This window comes from Podarcis bocagei (assembly GCF_964188305.1).
Source record: "Podarcis bocagei genome assembly, chromosome: 9".
NCBI lineage: Eukaryota > Metazoa > Chordata > Lepidosauria > Squamata > Lacertidae > Podarcis > Podarcis bocagei.
Genome location: NC_138134.1, coordinates 63,674,603 through 63,696,075, shown reverse-complemented (window position 1 = coordinate 63,696,075; position 21,473 = coordinate 63,674,603). Strand labels below are relative to the sequence as shown.

At 42.1% G+C, this 21,473-nt stretch overlaps 1 protein-coding gene across 5 annotated transcripts in view; it reads left to right on the top strand.

Annotated features, from left to right (window-relative positions):
* CCSER1 (coiled-coil serine rich protein 1) overlaps positions 1–21,473 on the top strand; it is a 740,630-nt gene that overhangs the window by 208,056 nt on the left and 511,101 nt on the right. For all 5 annotated transcript variants that reach the window (XM_081206994.1, XM_081206993.1, XM_081206995.1 and 2 more), the window contains one exon: positions 17,456–17,576. In XM_081206994.1, the coding sequence (XP_081063120.1) occupies positions 17,456–17,576 (121 nt within the window). The remainder of the gene's footprint in view (positions 1–17,455; positions 17,577–21,473) is intronic.

Below are 21,473 nucleotides of genomic sequence, written 5' to 3'. Positions count from 1 at the left end.
TTTAGTCGTTTAGTTGTGTCCGACTCTTCATCACCCCATGGACCAGAGCACGCCAGGCACTCCTGTATTCCACTGCCTCCCGCAGTTTGGTCAAACTCATGCTGATAGAGAACACTATCCAACCATCTCGTCCTCTATCACCCCCTTCTCCTTGTGCCCTCCATCTTTCCCAACATCAGGGTCTTTTCCAGGGAGTCTTCTCTTCTCATGAGGTGGCCAAAGTATTGGAGCCTGAGCTTCAGGATCTGTCCTTCTAGTGAGCACTCAGGGCTGATTTCCTTCAGAATGGAGAGGTTGGATCTTCTTGCAGTCCATGGGACTCTCAAGAGTCTCCTCCAGCACCATAATCCAAAACCTGATATAGGTATGTTAGTACAATTGTCTATGTGGTGGTTTCAAGATCAGGCTGGTTGTTATTCAGGTTGCTGTTCCTGTTGTCTGCCATGCTAGCTCCTATGGCAGTGCACTGTAAGTCTTACACACATGAACTAGTGCTTGTCAGATAATGAGCTAAATGTTAAAAGACCAAGAGTCCTCCTCTCTGTCCAGTCCCTGAAGAGGAAGATGACTCTATTATCAAACCCTTGTAGTGACCTTATCATGATTTTCTCATACATATTTATTGGTGTTCTAGTGGTATTCTGAAAGGATTATCTCCTGTCACATTTTTAATGCTGTCTGCTGGTGAACACCTTTTAATTGCAGATATTAATTTGCATTCAAATGGGAGGCATCTGGTTCAGCATTGAAGTAAAAGACAATTTACAAGCTTTCCAAATGGATAATCTGGCACAATTTAATGAAACTTTATTTATTATTTCAGATAGGCGGAGGCAAGATGAATACAATTGTCAGATTATATCCTCCTTGATTTCTAATTAACAAAGTTATGTTTTCGTTTATTATTATTATTATTAGGGTTGCACTGAATGTTCACCTTGAGCCTGAACTTGTGAGTTTTTGAGGGAATGCTCCCCACTCCCAGATTTAATCCTTCTGTTGGCAAGTGTTTGAGGCCAAATGGTTTTTCATTCTGCTGCTGATTTTCAGCCAATTTTTTCCTGTTTGATTTCTCTGTTGACTGGGATTGCTGGTTAGGAATCATGTACTGAATGTGATGATGTTACTGCGCAACTTATCAAATCTGACTGTGTTCTGATGGCTGTATGGGCAAATGAAACCCATGAAGACTGAGGGCAGCTGTTTTTGAAGGCTACATCAGGGATCACTCACTTTCACAGCCCCGTACTGATCACATGGGTGAATTTTCTGCACAAGTAGATTTTCACAAAATAGGTCCTCCTTTGGACTCAGTCCCATAATCTCCAACATGACACAGTGGGAAACTGGGACACCCATCTTTTGGAGCACAGTCCTGTGCAAGAGTATGTTCCCCCCAACCCCCCCAAGATGTTCAAATTTAATTTAATTAGTTGAGGGGTATGCAGTCCTGACCCATTATGCTGCGAAATTACAATATATCCATTCTCTGTTCTTTAGAAGCTTCATGGCTTGTAATCTTGAGTAATTGGTTCATTTAATGCAGCTGCAAAGTTTGACATGCATGTAAGAGCTAGCAGGAAAGCAGTTGAAGAAGGAGCAAAAAGGGTTTTCTCTTGTGTGTTTGTGTTTCTTTGTGGCTGATTAGCTGTTCTCCCTGTGCAAAGGTCAGAGGGGGCAGGGTTTCTGTTGAGGAAGGTGATTAGCTGTGGGAGGAGCTTATCAGAGCTAGCAGGAAAGCAGTTGAAGAAGGAGCAAAAAGGGTTTTCTTGTGTGTGTGTGTATGTGTGTGTGTGTGTGTGTGTGTTTCTTTGTGGCTGATTAGCTGTTCTCCCTGTGCAAAGGTCAGAGGGGGCAGGGTTTCTGTTGAGGAAGGTGATTAGCTGTGGGAGGAGCTTATCAGAGCTAGCAGGAAAGCAGTTGAAGAAGGAGCAAAAAGGGTTTTCTTGTGTGTGTGTGTATGTGTGTGTGTGTGTGTGTGTGTGTTTCTTTGTGGCTGATTAGCTGTTCTCCCTGTGCAAAGGTCAGAGGGGGCAGGGTTTCTGTTGAGGAAGGTGATTAGCTGTGGGAGGAGCTTATCAGAGCTAGCAGGAAAGTAGTTGAAGAAGGAGCAAAAAGGGTTTTCTCTTGTGTGTTTGTGTTTCTTTGTGGCTGATTAGCTGTTCTCCCTGTGCAAAGGTCAGAGGGGGCAGGGTTTCTGTTGAGGAAGGTGATTAGCTGTGGGAGGAGCTTATCAGAGCTAGCAGGAAAGCAGTTGAAGAAGGAGCAAAAAGGGTTTTCTCTTGTGTGTTTGTGTTTCTTTGTGGCTGATTAGCTGTTCTCCCTGTGCAAAGGTCAGAGGGGGCAGGGTTTCTGTTGAGGAAGGTGATTAGCTGTGGGAGGAGCTTATCAGAGCTAGCAGGGCAGCGGCGCGCGCCTAGCGGCGCGCGCAGTTTGATCCATCTTTTAGATTTAGGGGAGCTAGTTTCAAACGTTTGTTGGGGGAGACCTAGGTTTTTTGTGGGGGAAATTATTTGCCCTGTCTTCACACTTTTTATGAAGGAGGACCGCTGCAGCCACCCCCAACGGCACATTCTCAAGATGGAGGGGGAGGGAACAGCTGCTGTCGCATGCGGTTCCTGCGCAATGTTTGCCATCTTGCCAAAGGTTGCAGGCAGCTTTACCTGCAGCAATTGCATGTTGATTGCCCTCTTAAAAGACAAAGTCCAGCAACTGGAGGAACGTGTAGCCACGCTCCAAAGAATTAGAGAGCTGGAGCTCTTCTTGGAAGCATCAGACCACACCGTCTCCATCGAGGAGGAGACAGGGGACTCCCCTGAGAAGGAGGCTAGTTCACCAACACAGGAGCCAGATATATGGAGAAACGTGACTCAGAGAAGTAGGAGGCCCCGAGTTCGTTCTGATTGTTTAGAAATACACAATCGCTTCGAGGTCCTCTCCCCTAGCCTGGAAGACGAAGAGCAGACTCCATTTGAGGATGTCTCCCTCATTTCGGTCGATCAGGTAAATGAAGACGAGCAGCAAAGTCAGTCCTCAGGGATTGCGCAGGCGACCTTGGAACGGACAGCTCATGGAAGAACCCCAACCAAACCTAAGAGGAGGCGTGTAGTGGTGATAGGGGATTCCCTACTGAGGGGAACAGAAGCAGTGATTTGTGGGCCTGACAAGATGTCTCGGGAAGTGTGCTGTCTCCCCGGGGCTAAGATCCAAGATGTAACTGAACGTCTGCAAGGAATCATAAAACCCACTGACAAATACCCCTTCCTCTTGGTTCATGTGGGAACCAATGACACTGCAAGCAATAGCCTCCAGAAGATCAAAAGAGACTACGAGGCTCTGGGCAGGAAATTGAAGCAATTAAATGCACAAATTGTCATCTCATCTGTCCTCCCAGTTGAACGACGTGGCCCAGGGAGAGAAGGAAAAATAGTGGAAGTGAACAGCTGGCTTCGCAAATGGTGTAAACAGGAACGGTTTGGATTCTTAGATCACGGACTGCAGTTTCTTGAAGATGGACTTCTGGCAAGCGATGGGCTGCACCTCACAACGGTTGGGAGGAACGTTTTTGCCAAAAATCTCAGAAACCTCATCAGGAGGGCTTTAAACTGACTAATGTGGGGGAGGGAGACAGTGCTCCTGAAGGTAGGAGTCTATCAACTGATGAAGATGATCATCCAAATGTCATAGACCAAATGGAGCAAACAGCACACAGACCTAGTGGTGGGAGGAAAAAATCCTTAAATAAGAGACACGGGGGAATGATTAATGGACTTCAATGTCTGTACACTAATGCGCAAAGCATGGGAAATAAACAAGATGAGCTTGAGCTCTTGGTACAGCAAACTAAATATGACATAATAGGCATCACTGAAAGCTGGTGGGATAAGTCCCACGATTGGAATGTAATAATGGGGGGATACAATCTATTTCAGAGAAACAGACCAGACAAGAAAGGAGGAGGAGTGGCGTTATATGTCAGGGATGTGTATACCTGTGAAGAGATCCAAGATTTAGAACCTCAAAGCCAAAGTGAGAGCATTTGGGTCAAAATTAAGGGAGAGAAGAATAACAGAGACCTCATTGTGGGAGTTTACTATAGATCCCCAAGCCAAACGGAGGACATAGATGATGCCTTCCTGGAACAGATGGCCAAGTATGCAAAAGGAAGGGAGATAGTAGTAATGGGGGACTTCAATTACCCGGACATTTGTTGGATGTCACACTCAGCCAAGAGCATAAGGTCAAACAGATTCCTCACTGGCCTTGCAGACAACTTCATTGTTCAGAAAGTGGGAGAAGCAACAAGAGGAACAGCCATTTTAGATCTGGTCCTAACCAATGTTGATGACCTGATTAGTGGGGTAGAAGTGGAAGGATCATTAGGCGCGAGTGATCATGCTCTTCTGAAGTTTACTATACAGCGGAAAGGAGCAGCCAAGCATACTAGGACTCAATTTCTTGACTTTAAGAAAGCCGACTTCATAAAACTTAGGGAAGTGCTGGGTGAGATCCCATGGACAGTAATACTAAAAGGAAAGGGAGTTCATGATGGCTGGGAGTTTGTTAAGAGGGAGATAGTAAAAGCACAACTTCAGGCAATACCAATGAGACGGAAACATGGAAGGTGCCTAAAGAAGCCAGGGTGGCTATCTAAAGAACTTTTAACTGAGTTAAGATTAAAAAAGGATGTGTACAAAAAATGGAAAAGGGGGGAAACCACCAAAGAGGAATTCAAACAAATAGCCAGCACATGTAGACACAAAGTCAGAAGAGCTAAAGCACAGAATGAACTCAGGCTTGCTAGAGAGGTTAAAAGCAACAAAAAAGGCTTTTATGGGTATGTTCGTAGCAAAAGGAAGAACAAAGAAACAGTGGGGTCACTCAGAGGAGAAGATGGTGAAATGCAAACAGGGGACACAGAAAGGGCTGAACTCCTCAATGCCTTCTTTGCCTCAGTCTTCTCCGATAAGGAAAACAATGCCCGACCTGAAGAATTTGGAGCAAATGATTCAGCAGAGGAAACACAGCCCAGAATAACTAAGGAGATAGTACAAGAATACTTGGCCAGTTTAGATGTATTCAAGTCTCCAGGGCCAGATGAACTGCATCCAAGAGTATTAAAAGAACTGGCAGATGTGATCTCAGAACCACTGGCAGTCATCTTTGAGAATTCCTGGAGAACAGGCGAAGTCCCGGCAGACTGGAGGAGGGCAAATGTTGTCCCTATTTTCAAAAAGGGGAAAAGAGAGGACCCAAATAATTACCGCCCAGTCAGTCTGACATCAATACCAGGGAAGATTCTGGAGCAGATCATTAAGCAAACAGTCTGTGCGCACCTAGAAAGGAATGCTGTGATCACCAATAGTCAGCATGGATTTCTGAAAAATAAGTCATGTCAGACTAACCTGATCTCGTTTTTTGACAGAATTACAAGCCTGGTAGATGAAGGGAACGCAGTGGATGTAGCCTACCTTGATTTCAGCAAGGCATTTGACAAGGTGCCCCATGATATTCTTGTAAAGAAACTGGTAAAATGTGGTCTTGACTATGCTACGACTCAGTGGATTTGTAACTGGCTGACTGACCGAACCCAAAGAGTGCTCATCAATGGTTCCTCTTCATCCTGGAGAAGAGTGACTAGTGGGGTGCCACAGGGTTCTGTCTTGGGCCCGGTCTTATTCAACATCTTTATCAACGACTTGGATGATGGACTCAAGGGCATCCTGATCAAATTTGCAGATGACACCAAACTGGGAGGGGTGGCTAACACCCCAGAGGACAGGATCACACTTCAAAACGACCTTGACAGATTAGAGAACTGGGCCAAAACAAACAAGATGAATTTTAACAGGGAGAAATGTAAAATATTGCACTTGGGCAAAAAAAATGAGAGGCACAAATACAAGATGGGTGACACCTGGCTTGAGAGCAGTACATGTGAAAAGGATCTAGGAGTCTTGGTTGACCACAAACTTGACATGAGCCAACAGTGTGACGCGGCAGCTAAAAAAGCCAATGCAATTCTGGGCTGCATCAATAGGAGTATAGCATCTAGATCAAGGGAAGTAATAGTGCCACTGTATTCTGCTCTGGTCAGACCACACCTGGAGTACTGTGTCCAGTTCTGGGCACCACAGTTCAAGAAGGACACTGACAAACTGGAACGTGTCCAGAGGAGGGCAACCAAAATGGTCAAAGGCCTGGAAACGATGCCTTATGAGGAACGGCTAAGGGAGCTGGGCATGTTTAGCCTGGAGAAGAGGAGGTTAAGGGGTGATATGATAGCCATGTTCAAATATATAAAAGGATGTCACATAGAGGAGGGAGAAAGGTTGTTTTCTGCTGCTCCAGAGAAGCGGACACGGAGCAATGGATCCAAACTACAAGAAAGAAGATTCCACCTAAACATTAGGAAGAACTTCCTGACAGTAAGAGCTGTTCGGCAGTGGAATTTGCTGCCAAGGAGTGTGGTGGAGTCTCCTACTTTGGAGGTCTTTAAGCAGAGGCTTGACAACCATATGTCAGGAGTGCTCTGATGGTGTTTCCTGCTTGGCAGGGGGTTGGACTCGATGGCCCTTGTGGTCTCTTCCAACTCTATGATTCTATGATTCTATGATTCTATGATTCTAATTTTACATGCATGTATAATTGTATTGGGGGGGAATAACTCATGGTATCAGCTCATGAGATTTTCCTTCTTACACTTCAGGCTAAGTGCATCTATATTATCGCAACCTACCTCATGCATCATCCCCGCCCCTCCCCCCCTGCGTAACAGCCACAGATAGCATTTGTAAGTAGAAGTAGGCAGCAACTATCAAATATACAAATACATGCTTTGCCAAGTAGCATGCAGATGCTTATGGTAATTTAGTTGCTTAATATGCATTGCCGGGATTTCAAAGAAAATATAGCCAGCGATGAATTTTGTAGCTTTAACTAAGGGTAGCAGGACACAAAGTTATCACAAAAAATCAAACCACTTTGCAGAGGATGAATTTACCATTATCAACTTATACCTAACAGATCACCTACACTGAGGCCTCATCAAATTGTTCATATACGTACCCATCATGTATATTCTAAACCTATCACAGTACTTTTCCAAACCAATGACAAAATGCAGACATAACACTAAATCAGGCATAGGCAAACTCGGCCCTCCAGATGTTTGGGGACTACAACTCCCATCATCCCTAGCTAACAGGAGCTGTGGTCAGGGAATTGTAGTGCCAAAACATCTGGAGGGCCGAGTTTGCCTATGCCTGCACTAAATCATGGTTTATTGTTACAGGAACAAGTCTGCGGAAACCTCAACCTCACATTCTTTCCCTTCCCCTCTGTGCACTTGATAAGGAGCCAGAGAGTTTCCATACCAATCAAAGTTCCTTGTGACATCCATACTTAGATAACTGAGGTTTGTTCTAACTATGATTACTGTACTTCAGTTCCCAGAATCTCCAGACAGGGCTGGGAAAAACCCTTCCTGAAACTCTGGAAAGCCACTTCCACAGGGTAGACAATATTCAGCTAGGTAGATTAATGGGATAACTCACTGTAAGGCGGTTTGCAATGCTTCTGTTCTATGCTGTTTTGGTATTTCTCTGTTGACTGTGGTTTTTGTCATGAAAATAATTGTGGTTTTATTTTTGTTTGTAACATGCTTTTGGAAATGTTGATTAAGGAGCATGAAAAACATTTTGAAAATGCATCCGTCGATATAAATGGATGACTGCTGCATGTTCTGGTTTGAAAAACGAGACGTCTGAAGATATGTGAAGGGTTTCAGCTAAACTTCAGGAACAGTTGTTGAGCCAGCTGTAGATAGCAAGTTTGATCCAGTGTGAGAGGTGTGTGTGTGTGTTTATTTTTAACATATGCTACATTCTTGTGTCAGGGATTGTATTAAAAAAATGTGAAATGCACAAAACGTATGCCTAATTGGGCATTTTTTTTTTAGATCAGACCACACTTTCATAACAATGGCTGTCAGGAAACATGAAAAAGTATTCCTCTGTTGCTTAATTAAGCCTTGAGCTTTAGTAAGAAAAGTAGCCAAACAATTAATTAATGATTAAAAATTAACTGTGTGTTCTCTCTATTGATTTATGTGGATAATTAATATAGCAGCATTATAAGGTGTACACTGTCCTTCAGATAACTGTTGTAATAGATGAATGTTTTGCATGAAATTAGTTAAAATCGGCATTATTATTTCTGGTACAGAATCATGGAAATGACAGCATGTAAGTACAAGGTGCCATATTCTTCATTTTATGTCTCTGTGTGCATCAAATATGCCTTAATAATGTGTGTTGAAGAATTTGAAAAAGGAAGCTACTTTTATTTCTTTAAAGACCTGTCATACTTTTTCATGAGGATAAATTATTCGGGTTTGAAATGCTACTTAAAATTCCCCAGATGATGAGAATATTTCTAAGAGACTTGGGTCAGGTGTATGCTGCGTCGCACCAGTTAACATCATCCAGAGGTTACAATTCTGTGGAGGTGAAGACTATGTAAGTTGATGGTAGATAATACTGTTTAAAATGAGATGTAGAAAGCTCAGGAGAAGTTATTGCAAAGGGGGAGAAATCAATAGACAGGGAGATTGGTTTGAAAATCTCTTCTATTTTAAACTTCTCTGATTTTCCAGATTTGAACTAATACACCACAGAGTATCTAATAACAGCAAAAACTGTCACAGTGGTATTGCTCAGCACCTGAAATGTAATTGCACTTCAATGTTTAGCCATGTGGGCATAGAAAAACACCACACACACACACACACAGAGAGAGAGAGAGAGAGAGAGAGAGAGAGAGAGAGAGAGAGAGACGAACACACGGACACATCTCTACTTAGGGCAGAGCTTCCTCAACTTTTCATGTTGGTGACACACTTTTTAGACATGCATCATTTTGTGACACAGTAATTCAGTTTTACTAGCAAGATGGAGGTTAAACTAACCCAGACTTCCTCAAACTCGGCCCTCCAGATGTTTTTGGCTTACAACTCCCACGATCCCTAGCTAGCAGGACCAGTGGTCAGGGATGATGGGAATTGTAGTTTCAAAACATCTGGAGGGCTGAGTTAGAGGAAGCCTGATAACCTTTTTCTAGCAACGGCAGGTGCACGGGGAGTGTTCGTGCAACACACCTACACACTGTAGCCGTCATACTAATATGTCATGACACACAGTTTGGAAAGCTCTGGCTTAGGGCCTAATTAAGGGAATTTCTTTTCTCTTAAGCAGGTGCTTAAATTTGATATTTTCAAGGCAGGATGAGCCCGTGAGTGGCTTGTCTTTGAGTACATTGACTGCTTTCTCACATTAGCACTAAGTCATTGTTTAAGTATGGTTTCTTCAACAAACTATGCATCATCTCATAGAAGGAACAAGCAAGCCACAACTTGTTTCTCCAAAGGTTGTTATCCCACCATTCTCCTTTCTTTGTGCCTTTGCAGATTGGTGAGCATTTGGGGTTGGGTGGTCAAGCAAACAGCAGTGAAGCAGTGCTGTTGCTCTCATACATAATGCCAAACCGTAGTTAAAACAAACCATGGTTTAGTTGTGAACATGGCTCATTAGGCTGTGGCATGATCAGACCATATATTTTAATGAATTTCCTTTGTTTAGACCACATATGAGTTTGCTAATGAAATCATTACCGAATGTGTATTTAGCAACTTTGTGTATTTAGCAACTTTGGTTTGATGCTTTTTCTTTTTTCAAGTTGTATTTAATATGAATAAGACTATGGGACAAACGTTTCTTCACTTCAGTCTGTTTACCCCACAATACACATTGCATAGAATGCATCTAATGGGAAGCTTTGCTTTTACCGTATTTTTCGCCCTATAGGACGCACCGTCCCATAAGGCGCACCTAGTTTTTTGGGGGGGAAATAAAGGGGGGAAATTATTTCCCCCCAGGCGCGGGGCTGGGGCGGGGGGAGGCCCGAGCTTCCCCCGACCCCAGCCCCCAAACAGGCAGCTCTCTGCAAGCCGTGGGAGCCCAGCGCTGGCTCCTGCTGCTTGCAGAGAGGTCCGCAAAGCATGGACGCGCTGATCTCAGCGCGCGCAGGCTTCGGCATGCAGGCAACTCTCCGCAAGCACCGACCCCTCTCGCTCTCCAGGCTTCAGCGAAAGCCTGCATTCGCCCCATAGGACGCACACACATTTCCCCTTCATTTTTGGAGGGGAAAAAGTGCGTCCTATAGGGCGAAAAATACGGTACTTGGATGGTCTTTGCCCTACATTATGAATGACAGTCCTGTGTTGGAAGTTGTCTTCTGTTTGAAGGGCTGTCCAGTCTTGGGCCAGATCATTCTGTTTCCTTTTTTGTATCAGTTCTACATGTGCTCCATCATAGCTCTCCTGTAATGGATTTTTTTTTAATGCATGAACAATTTGCAATTAGATTGAACGCCTTGTGTACACATTCTTCCCCTAAAATTCACATTTCGTATGGTTCTCCATGCATTTCCTCTTAAATACATACTTTTGTCTGCATACTGTATTAAAATACCAAAACTGCATCACAGAATTCCGAGAACTTCATAAGCCTATTAATGGTTGGGTTCCTATCTGCATATAAGTCTGGGACAAGCAGATTAGGACTGTTTTATTTAAAATGTAAACTGAACAAATTTATCTTCTATCCACAGCCCAACCCAACTCCATAAGGGGTTTGCCCCTTATTTCTGAATATTCCAGCCTAATATAAATGAGCACCCAAATTCTTTCAGAAGAAATCAGCTCCATAGAACCTGGCAGATTGCTGCTTAGGATCAGTTAGAGTACACAATGACAGTTAATTATTATTATTAATATTATTTACTTGTACCCTGCCCATCTGACTGGGTTGCCCCAGCCACTTTGTGAAAGTGAATGTTCACACGATTAATGGGTTTGTCACTAAACATTTCCAAGCCCGCCCACCCAAAAGCACTGTTTCCAGCCAAGAAATTAGGAAATATTCAGTGCAACTCTAGGTGCAATAAGATGTGTAAAATTTCTAGAATTTGGAACATTTTGCAATCACCTTTAAATATTTTCTGTTAAACTGCTGTTCCTTGGACAAATGTCAAGTATCAGTTTTAGACATGTTCCTAAATTCCAATCAACTAAGATGGTAATTGCACACTAGAGATTAAATCATGTTCTTATAAGTAGAGGTTTAGTGAACCAATTAGTAGTATGTTCCTAAATAAGTTCTAATAATGTGTGTGATCATCCGCTCCAAAATGCAGCTAAATGTGTTTCAATGAGGTCCAGTTTAATCTGGGCAATTAAATTGTTAGTAAATTCAGCTTGTGCATTATAAGCAAAGAATTTTCTGGTTGCCCACTGGAAATCTTCTCTCCTTGAGACTGGGGAAGTATGTGAAGTCACATGTACAGTGGTACCTCGCAAGAAGAATGCCTCGCACGACGAAAAACGCGCAAGACGAAAGAGTTTTCCGTTTTTTGAGTCGTTCCGCAAGACGAATTTCCCTATGGGCTTGCTTCGCAAGACGAAACATCTTGCGATTTCTTGCGAGTTTGTTTCCTTTTTCTTAAAGCCGCTAAGCCGTTAATAGCCGCTAAGCCGCTAATAGCCGTGCTTCGCAAGAAGAAAAAACCGCAAGACGAAGAGACTCGCGGAACGGATTAATTTTGTCTTGCGAGGCACCACTGTATTTGTGGCTTGGCTCGTTTTTGGATTCACAAAGACTTCGATGGCTTGAAAAGTGGTACAACATGCAAAAAAAATAATGTGTCTGTGGTTTCTTTCTTTTTCTTATAGTAGGCAAATGGGCTTGAGCAATAAAAAAGAATGATTTCTAGCAACCATTGGGCACAGTTGCAGGAAAGTCCTGAGAAACAGGCCAAAATGGGCAGGGGGAGACCTTTCCCAAGGGTAAAAATACATAGTTGCACCATAGAATCATGATATCCACAGCAATTTGGCAGAATTCCTTCTTATTTGGGCTCAGAGCTTTAATATACCACAGACACATATAGCTCACTGGCAGGGATTATGCCCCCCCCCCTTTTCATAATGAGCAGGCCACAAAACCTCACAGAAAACGATGCTGGAAACATTAAACTGTGACATCTTCCTGCATAATAATAGCTCGATGAAACGTAATCAGGGTTGTCTTTTTCCTATGCTGCCAAACCAGAAGCACCAGCATCACATTATCTCAGGACCTACCAACCCTTTAATGATATATCTGCTCTAAGCTCCATTACATAATGATGTGACATTTTGATAGTTTAATGCTAAGTTGTTCTTCTGTACAAGCTGAGTATTGAAGAGGAAAAAGCCCCGTTGGTTGTGTGCAATGTATGGGAGCTCATAATGTGGGTGTGCTTCCCTGTTCTTTGGATCACACCATAGAAATGTTTTTAATGAATTCTTGTTCAATTGTGTATTACCACTGGTAAACCTGCTGGCAAAGAGCTGAGCTGCACTGAACTGGGGCAGCTCCTAGTGCTATCCGTCATGGCTGCAGTGTGGCCAGGTGTGTCACAACCTCATGTGTGGTTGACTGCACAGATTTCCTCTACCTGATTGACAGACTGTCTCCTGATGGAGTTTTGATGAAAGGGGAGAAACCAAAGCAATTGCTCCATGTCACTGTATAGTTGAGGTACTGAACTCTCTCTCTCTCTCTCTCTCTCTCTCTCTCTCTCTCTCTCTCTCTCTCACACACACACACACACACACACACACACGAGAGAGAGAGAGAGAGAGAGAGAGAGAGAGAGAGAGAGAAAGATGGAGGTACTACTATTTCAGTAAGTAGAAAATGACTGCATCCTTGCACCCACTTCTTTCCTTCATATCAAATTTCCTTCGCAAATTAGTGTTGGGAATCTGAGATTAGATACCCATGCAGTGGAATTCGCCCCCAGTTCCAGTCACCACACCGAGACAGCTTTAGGTCCAAAATAGCAGAATATTTTTTGCAGAATATAAGGTTTCAGTAATACAGTTCTGGACATTGATCTATACATACAACTTGTAGCCTTTGCAGATATATGCATACAAGTATAAAGTATTTCTGTTGCTCCAGCAAATCAAAACGTTGCACAGACAGACTCATTCACTTCACAAGACTGACTCCGATACACAGACTGACTCACTGACCGATGAGCTGACATTACCCAATCACTTACTGTATTTTTTGCTCTATAAGACTCACTTTTTCCCTCCTAAAAAGTAAGGGGAAATGTGTGTGCGCAAATGCAGGCTGCGCAGCTATCCCAGAAGCCAGAACAGCAAGAGGGATTGCTGCTTTCACTGTGCAGCGATCCCTCTTGCTGTCCTGGCTTCTGAGATTCAGAATATTTTTTTCTTGTTTTCCTCCTCCAAAAACTAGGTGCGTCTTGTGGTCTGGTGCGCCTTATAGAGCGGAAAATATGGTATATAGTTGGCAGTGGGCCATTACCATAGCAACTGGCTTGGCTGACCATGCACCTGTTGGCTTATCTCCTGCATGGGGTGCTCATGAAGGAAATTAACCTCTGCATTTAGTTCCTTCAACAATTAGCACATCATGTTGAAATGGTGGGAGGAGGGGTAAAAGAGGAAGTTATTATTTATATATTGGAAAAAGTTGAATAAAAATAAAATCTAAAACCCACTAAACAAACAAAAAACAGACACCCACAGCTATAGGGAACTGTACTGTATATACAGTGTGTTTGTTTTCTTTTGTACAGTAGAACTTCTTAAAATCCCCAGAGGTAATTGGATTCTTTTGATCCTTGTAGTTTTCAAAAGGGTCTGGCCAAAACAGTAGCTTTATGAATTTTAACATTATTCTGGATGCTTGCATTGCTCAGTTGTGACAGAAATGTCAGCAAAACGTAAGTTTCAATGTTAAAGTAAATAATTTGCATGTATACTTAAGCTTTCCAGGATAAAGGTCATAGAAACATGCAGAGCAGTATAGGATGGAATATTAAAAATTGCATTACTTACACATTCAGGGGCAAGTATTTTTCTATACCAAGTATAGCATTGAACAGCTTGATTTCTTTATGGATTTCACCATGTTGACGGCAGCACAAATCAATTGTCCTTGGTATCATTAAATCCAACTATTAGGATGATGTAAGTCAGCATTTTCTCCACTGGGATCCTTTCTTGACAATACGAAGTAGATATAACTGTATTCTTTCGTGACTATTGTGAAAGAAGGCAGGAAAACAGATAAAGCTGTAGGATGTAATTCATTTGGTAGTAATGGTCCTATTACAGTAATTACAATTTTGTCATTGTGACTGCAGTGTTTAAAGAACCTGGCCTGTGGCTTAATTGCAGATTTATAGCAACTAACCCTTTGGGGATCATTGTCGTCTGTAATCGCATTCTCGTAACTAATGATTTAAAAAACAGAAGTTCTGTAGCAATTCCACTGCTGCTAACCACCATCAGTTTCATTTGCTTCTATAATGTTGAAATGTAAGATAAAATATGGGCCTGTTAAGGGTACTATGTATGTTTGTATGTATTAAATTTTTACCTTGCAATGCTCAGCCCACATAGGGTCTGGCCTCCACCTGCTTAAAGCAGAAGAAGAAAAATAATCTCTCTCTCTCTCTCTCTCTCTCTCTCTCTCTCTCTCTCACACACACACACACACACACACACACAGACAAATAACAACGCTGAAATATCAATGTTTTTAATTAAAGTGCTTTGGTACCCAATAATTGGAAAACCAAAGGTCCTCCTCAAGGACCATTTCCCCTTACCATCCCAAATGCTGCCTCCGTCAGCATCCATTCCCGTCTGTCTCTGAGGGGGAGATGGGTCAGCAAGGCTCCCTCTACCAGTTCAGCTGGGGCGGCTGTCATTTGACATATTTGCTTTCCCTTTTCCCTTTCAAATAATGTATTTTAGATTGTAAGCTGTGATTTTAAACTAGGAACTGCTTTGAGTGCTTTGGCTGCAAGACAGCACATAAATGTATGAACTCAATAAATTGCAGCTCTTTGCTAGTCTGGATAAATTCTTTCATTTGGCATGGATGCCTGGGAGAACGCCTCAGAGGATGACCTAAGAACCTAGGCAGATGTACATCAGACAAGACCCTCCTTCATATGTGGACTAAGGTTGGCATATGAGGTGAGGCAGGTGGCTTCTAAAGAGGGAGTCAAATCACAAGTGGGGTTTGATATGCTGGGAATCAGAAGTGGGGAAGGGCCTACTGCACTCATATCCTGCTTGTGGGCATCTGATAGGTGTTTTGTTGGCCAACATGAATTAGGAGGCTGAACTAGATGGGCTTTTGGCATGGTCTAGCAGCCAGGCACTTTGTAAGCTTTAATTATTTTATAACTTTTTCAGTGATGCAGTGCCCTCTTCATAGAGGCTCCCCGGGCACCCACACTGTGGTCTGTTCAGTGCCAGTTGAAAATCTCATTTTCCGAAGCCATTAATTTTTATATATGGGCGTTTTATTCCCTAGCCTTCATCATATGATCCCATTGTATGTTATAATACAATAAAAAGCAATACTGTTTTAAACAATAAAGCAACAAACCAATAGAGGACATTCTTTTTGACAGCCTCTAAACTATCCTCCTTTTCTGTCTGACACTTTTATTATATAGCTTTCACCTTTTGCTGATAGCACACCACATTACCCTGACCTTTGACTCTATCCAGCTATCCATTCTGATTGAAAATAGTTTTAGCTGGTTTTAATCTTGAATTTTTATATGACTCTTCCATGCAACTCTTTCATCTCTGCTTGTTGTTATTTATTACATTCATATCTCACCTTTCCTCTAATGAGGGAGCAGTTTTTCTTTTCAACACCCCGAGAAGTAGATTAGGCTGGGAATTAGTAGATTAGGCAGTGACTGGCCCAAGATCACCAAGTGAGCTTAATGGCTGAGTGGGGATTTAAAAGCTGGTCTTCCATGTCCTGCTTCAAGACACACCTGCACCTCACTTTTGTGAGTGTAAACATCTGCAGCAGGGAACCTTTTGTATCAGTGGAGGCTGTATATGCAGTTGAGAGCTACAGTGATTGGCAGAGGCTTCCCAGGGCTTCCCAACCCTACTTAGAAATGCCAGGGATTGAGTTTGGAACTTTCTGGGCTGTATCCAACTCTCTGCTTGTTGTTCTACTATTGAGTACAACTACTGCTGAATACCACCATCTGTATGCAAGGCAGATGCTCTCCTGTTGAGTTATGGCCTTTCCCCACCAGTGTATTAGTGTATTGGTGTATTAGTGGTGTCAGTATTTGGTACATAAACTGTGGAGCCATGAATTTTGGTTGAACTTGAGGACGAAGAAGGGCTGGCTGAGTTGCTATTTGCGATTGAACCTGATGCTGGAGAACAGTGATAGCTAGAACATAAAGGTCAAGGTTTCCTGTATGTTTGCAGGGAGATTATGTTTAACAAATAGCAGAACACTGTGAATGTTGCTCTTATACCATCTTTGCCCCAGGGAGGTGACTCAGTGGGCAAAAGCTATAGTTAAGTATATGATAAGTAACCAATGATGCAGTTATCTCAGCAGGGTTGCTAATTAGTGTAGGTTGCATTGGTTTTTATTATGCTACGTACCTGACCACTGGGAACTGTGTGGAATCTCCCATCTACTTTCAGATACATCTAACAGCTGTCAGGTAGTTATGATTCCCAGATGTCTTTAAAAGAAAGAAAGAAAGAAAGAAAGAAAGAAAGAAAGAAAGAAAGAAAGAAAGAAAGAAATGGTGCTAATAATGCTAACCCTTTCAATCACAAGTTCACCTTAGGGGAAATTTTCATGTTTGTGCTTCATGATAGGTTTTCCTTGCTCACAGTTGATTATCCAAGATGCTTTCATAGTTTGGGCATTACTGGAAAAGACTGAAAAGAAGGCTATATACTTCATAAATGAGAACAAAAATAAGCATGGCATTAGTGCAGAGCTGGAGAGCCTTTGACCCTGTTTTTGCCATACAGCTCCCAGCAGAGCAAGTCAACATAGCCAGTGATTGGGGATGATGGGAGCTGTAGTCCAACAACATCCGCAGATCCACAAGTTAGCCACCCCTGCTTTAGTGTCTTGTATATACTTTCACACACAAGATGTATGAATACACAAGTTCCTTATAACTGCAAGTATAGCAGCCTTTTAAAACCCAATGTCTTCCATGATTTTTGGTATCTTGCATGCTGAAATGGCATCTGAGCTCTGAAATGTAGCATTCAAGAGTAGCTGAGGCCTTAATGTGGACATCAGGCACTAAGAAGCTACATATGTCAGGACTGCTTAAACTTTCCATTCTCCCATTAATTCAGAGCTGAAGCATGCAACCAGCAAACTTGTGCAGTGAACCTGTTGCTGGACTATATCGCTTCAGACAGTTAGTGGAGAAGCCCATGTTTAAAATAATGTCGGAAAGGAAAAGCCAGAAATACATTGGTGGTAACCAAATTACTGTTATTTTGCAGTTTGCCGGGAAGATTCACACCAGTCTATAGTCTCGTGTGCTGCTGTGCTGCTTACTCCCATTGAACCAACTGCTGAAGGAAAGAAGAAGGAACAGCCAAAAATGACTGAAGTGACCAAACAGTGAGTGAGACGTTACAATATACTTCTGGTTTGCTTAGCAAAAAGTGAGAATAAGTTCTGCCTATCAGGATTCACACACTGCATCTTCCTCCACTTACTTCTCAGATAACTGACTTAACGAGCGCTTCTGACTGTTGCTATGTATAGCAGAAAATTTAGGTTGCACAATTAAAGTTGTTTTGGTGCTGTTGCACAACAACAGAGTGTCTTATGCAGCCACCTTAATCTCTGGATGCTTGCCTTTTCTGGTTTATAATACTATGGGCCAGGAGAAGCTTGACAGAAGATGGCAATAAACACCCTGATTTCTTGAAGGGATGTTTCAACAAAGAAGGGGGTGGCTTTCCACAGCTGGTGGTCCAGCTTTGAAACAGCCTCCACACCAAGATTTGGCAGAGCATATAAACTGTGGCGTTTTCTCCCCCTTGGCAAGCTAAATCATTTTCCTTTAGACATTGCTATAAAGTTGTTTTATGGGTGCATTGTTGTCGAAATTTTCTGCAGAAGAAATGGTTTTATATGCTTATGGGATATTTAGTTGTGAGCTGTGATAGCAAAAGTAGGGCATAAATTAATAAAGATAATAAAATATTATTCCCTGTGTGCGTGCGCGCGCGCGCGCACACACACACACACACACACACACACACTACAAAAGCACACTGAACTGACAGTTTCAATGAACACCTACCTATAACCCACAAGATCCCTTTTCTAAATAAATACAGTCAGGTTGGATTCTACCAGTACATCCATGAAGATAGGAATTTGGTTCTTGGCCGGTTCGAGCTCCTTTTAGACTGGCGTAATAGTCAAAATGTGTAGCCCCTAGTCAAAATGTGTAGCCACCTGATCTTGTATTCATGCAACAGATTGAATTACTGGGTGGATAATCTGGGAAGAAGCACAATTAACCACTGGAAGACGAAAGCCCAGTGAATGATGTGAGAACCATGAATATCATGTTTTGTGTAGGATCAAGTACCTTGGCAATGCAGAACAAGTCATACTTGTCTCCCTGATCTCCCATAGCACTTACTTCCCCCAGTGCAAATTTGTATTATATTTCTCCAACAGCATTTACAGGTGAGTTCAGAGGAAGATGAAGCGGAAAGCTAATAAGCTAGAGACTTTGAACACTTCAAGCCTAGATTATATTTTTTTCACACATACTACCCTGCTGTATGACATTTGTTCAGAGTTGATTTGTTGTTTGAATTCATAGAAATAAAACAATTTTTAAAAGCGCACTGACATTTGGGGCAAACATTCCAAGTCTCCTTGGTGTTGCTATGGTGACAGTTCAGCAAGCCTCTGTTGAAGGAATGCGGATGCTAAAACTTCTTGTGAACTTTATTTTAGCTTGGTAGGAAGCGCCAAACATATTCATAAAAAACACACACACACACACAAAAGCCCAGAGACATATTGAGATGGCTACATAATGGAAGGGATGTGTCCTAGCTGAGAACACCAAAAAAGGAAGCTAGTTTGTGTTCTGGAAAATAAAGCACTTCTAAGTGTGGCTGATCACAGGCTGCCAGATGAAAGCTCATGCTGCCTTGCAAGGAACAATCTAAGGAATCTGGAAATACGTAATAAAGGTCTCTTGTATGCTGAGGATTTCAGTGAGACTATGCTTTGTTGCTTGATGCTATCAGCGTTGACAAACCACAATAATAAAATGTCAGTGTAACAGGGTGCAACTCCACTGAGAACTGATTCACACAATCTATTTTTGTCTCCGCCATTTCCATGTTTATTTTGAGTGAGCTGTTGCTGTTATGCTGCTGCTTCTCCCTGTAGAAGCCTGCCCCTCTCAATATCTCTGAGAGAGGGGCAGTGCATGGGGATAATAAGTAATAATAATAAATTTTATTTATACCCTGCCCTCCCCAGCCAAAACTGGGTTCAGAGCGGCTAACATCAAATATATGACAAATTACCATAAAATCAAGCAATCAATTAAAATACATCCTACATCCTAAAATCAAGTCAGAATCAAAGTAAAATCCAATCAGGATGCCGGAAAGGGCCTTCTTTTTGGTAGCGCCCTGCTTTTGGAATGCCCTTCTATCCCAGATACAGACGATACCTACTTTACTTTCTATTTGGTGCCAATTTAAAATGTATTCATTTGCCCAAGCAGATTTGTGATGGTGCTGGGCATTTTGTTTAGACTCAGGATAGAGCAGAGCCTACAGTATTAAAGGAAATATAGTAATTGAAAACTTCCCACATGTGTTCACATATGAAGGGATGAGGTAACAAATCATAGTTCTGCTGCTGTAGGAAATTAGGGGTGAGAGACTGGATTCCTGGACATTAATCAGGAAAGCTCTTTTTTAATTGGAAACTTTATGTCTTGGCACTCCAGTGGCACCACGGCACTACTTTTGGTAAGTTACAGTAACTTTCCTTTGCAGTACTGCAAGTAACAGTGACCAAGCATATATGATGCAATGGTACACGGTGCAGAGGTTTAAAAAGACTGGCAAAATTAAATATCCTGGGAGGAATTAAATGACATATTATATTCACCATAAAACTGGTGATGAGGCTGAAAAGCAATTCCAGAGAGTTTAAGATTTTGTTTCTCTTAATTGGTGCAAATAACATGACTTAACTAGTTGAACAAAGCCCCTTCAGTTCTTCAGATGCCCAGTTTGGGAGGATCATGTAGAGGGCCCTAATGTAACCATGGGGCCATCAAAATGGAGTTACATCCAATTCAGCTTTTCATTCTGCTATTATTATTATTGCAATGACGTTTTTGGCATTTTGGTTGTCACTGGTGAGGAATCACAAGCCATAATGATGTCAGGACATAGGGTAAGTTGGGGAGAGGGCGGGGCTTGATACAGAGCTGCCATTTTTTTAATAGAAAACTTGAGAGTTTTGCTCCTCCTTGAAAAATTTATCCCCATTCTCCAGGGGATATGGTGCATGCTGTTTCTGTTTGTAATCTAAATTGGTTGTATTAAGTCTTCAAGTGTGTGATTGATAGGTCCCGGGTTGCAAGGTGAGGTGGAAGGAAGTAGATAATTAAGCTGCTTGTGCATTATCTGGGCAGAAACATCGAAAGAGCTGCTTTACTGAACAGGAGAGCACCTTATCAGATTTGTTATTGTAATGAACTGGTGATGCTTTTTATTATGCTGTGTGCCAGCTGTTAACACTCTCATAAAACATATTGCCAACCAGAATAATGCTAAATTGCTGTTCAAACACAGCTATCTGGGAAGCCAAGGTTACCTTGATGGCACAACAGAAATAGTCCACTGATTTACGCAGGTAGCACATTTCCTTCTGTATGGTATTGACTTGGCTACATCTAATCTAGCTCTATACCCAAGAACTTTAGAGCATTTTCACAGCCTTCTGGGTTTTGTGTGTGTGTTTGCCCAGTGCCAGATGCACAGCTGATTGCAATTTTACCTGCCACATCCGGAAAGTCCTGTATTAATTTCCAGCATGCACTTGACCCCCTACCCCTTGGCATGGTGAACAGCAAGTCTTGGTAATGCTAAGCTAATTTTACGCAGTTTTGAATGCTTGTCTGTCTTGCTAAGAGAAAAAAGTGAATTGCTGGGGGGGGATTATTTTTATATGTATTACAACATAGGTATGGAATGCAATATTCATTTAATAATAAAGTACCTAATCTTGCAATAAAGACTAAATTATTACAATTTAGGAGGGAAATCTCAATATTTAGTGTATCAGTTACAATAATTAATGAATAACACTGAAAAATATGGATATGTAACACTTTTGCCATATTTATGTTTCAAACTTTGCACCATAAGGCTACAGTCCTTATGCACACCTGCCTAGTATTTAGTCCAACTGAACTCAGCAGGGCTTACTTTTAAGTAGATAAGTAAAGGATTGATC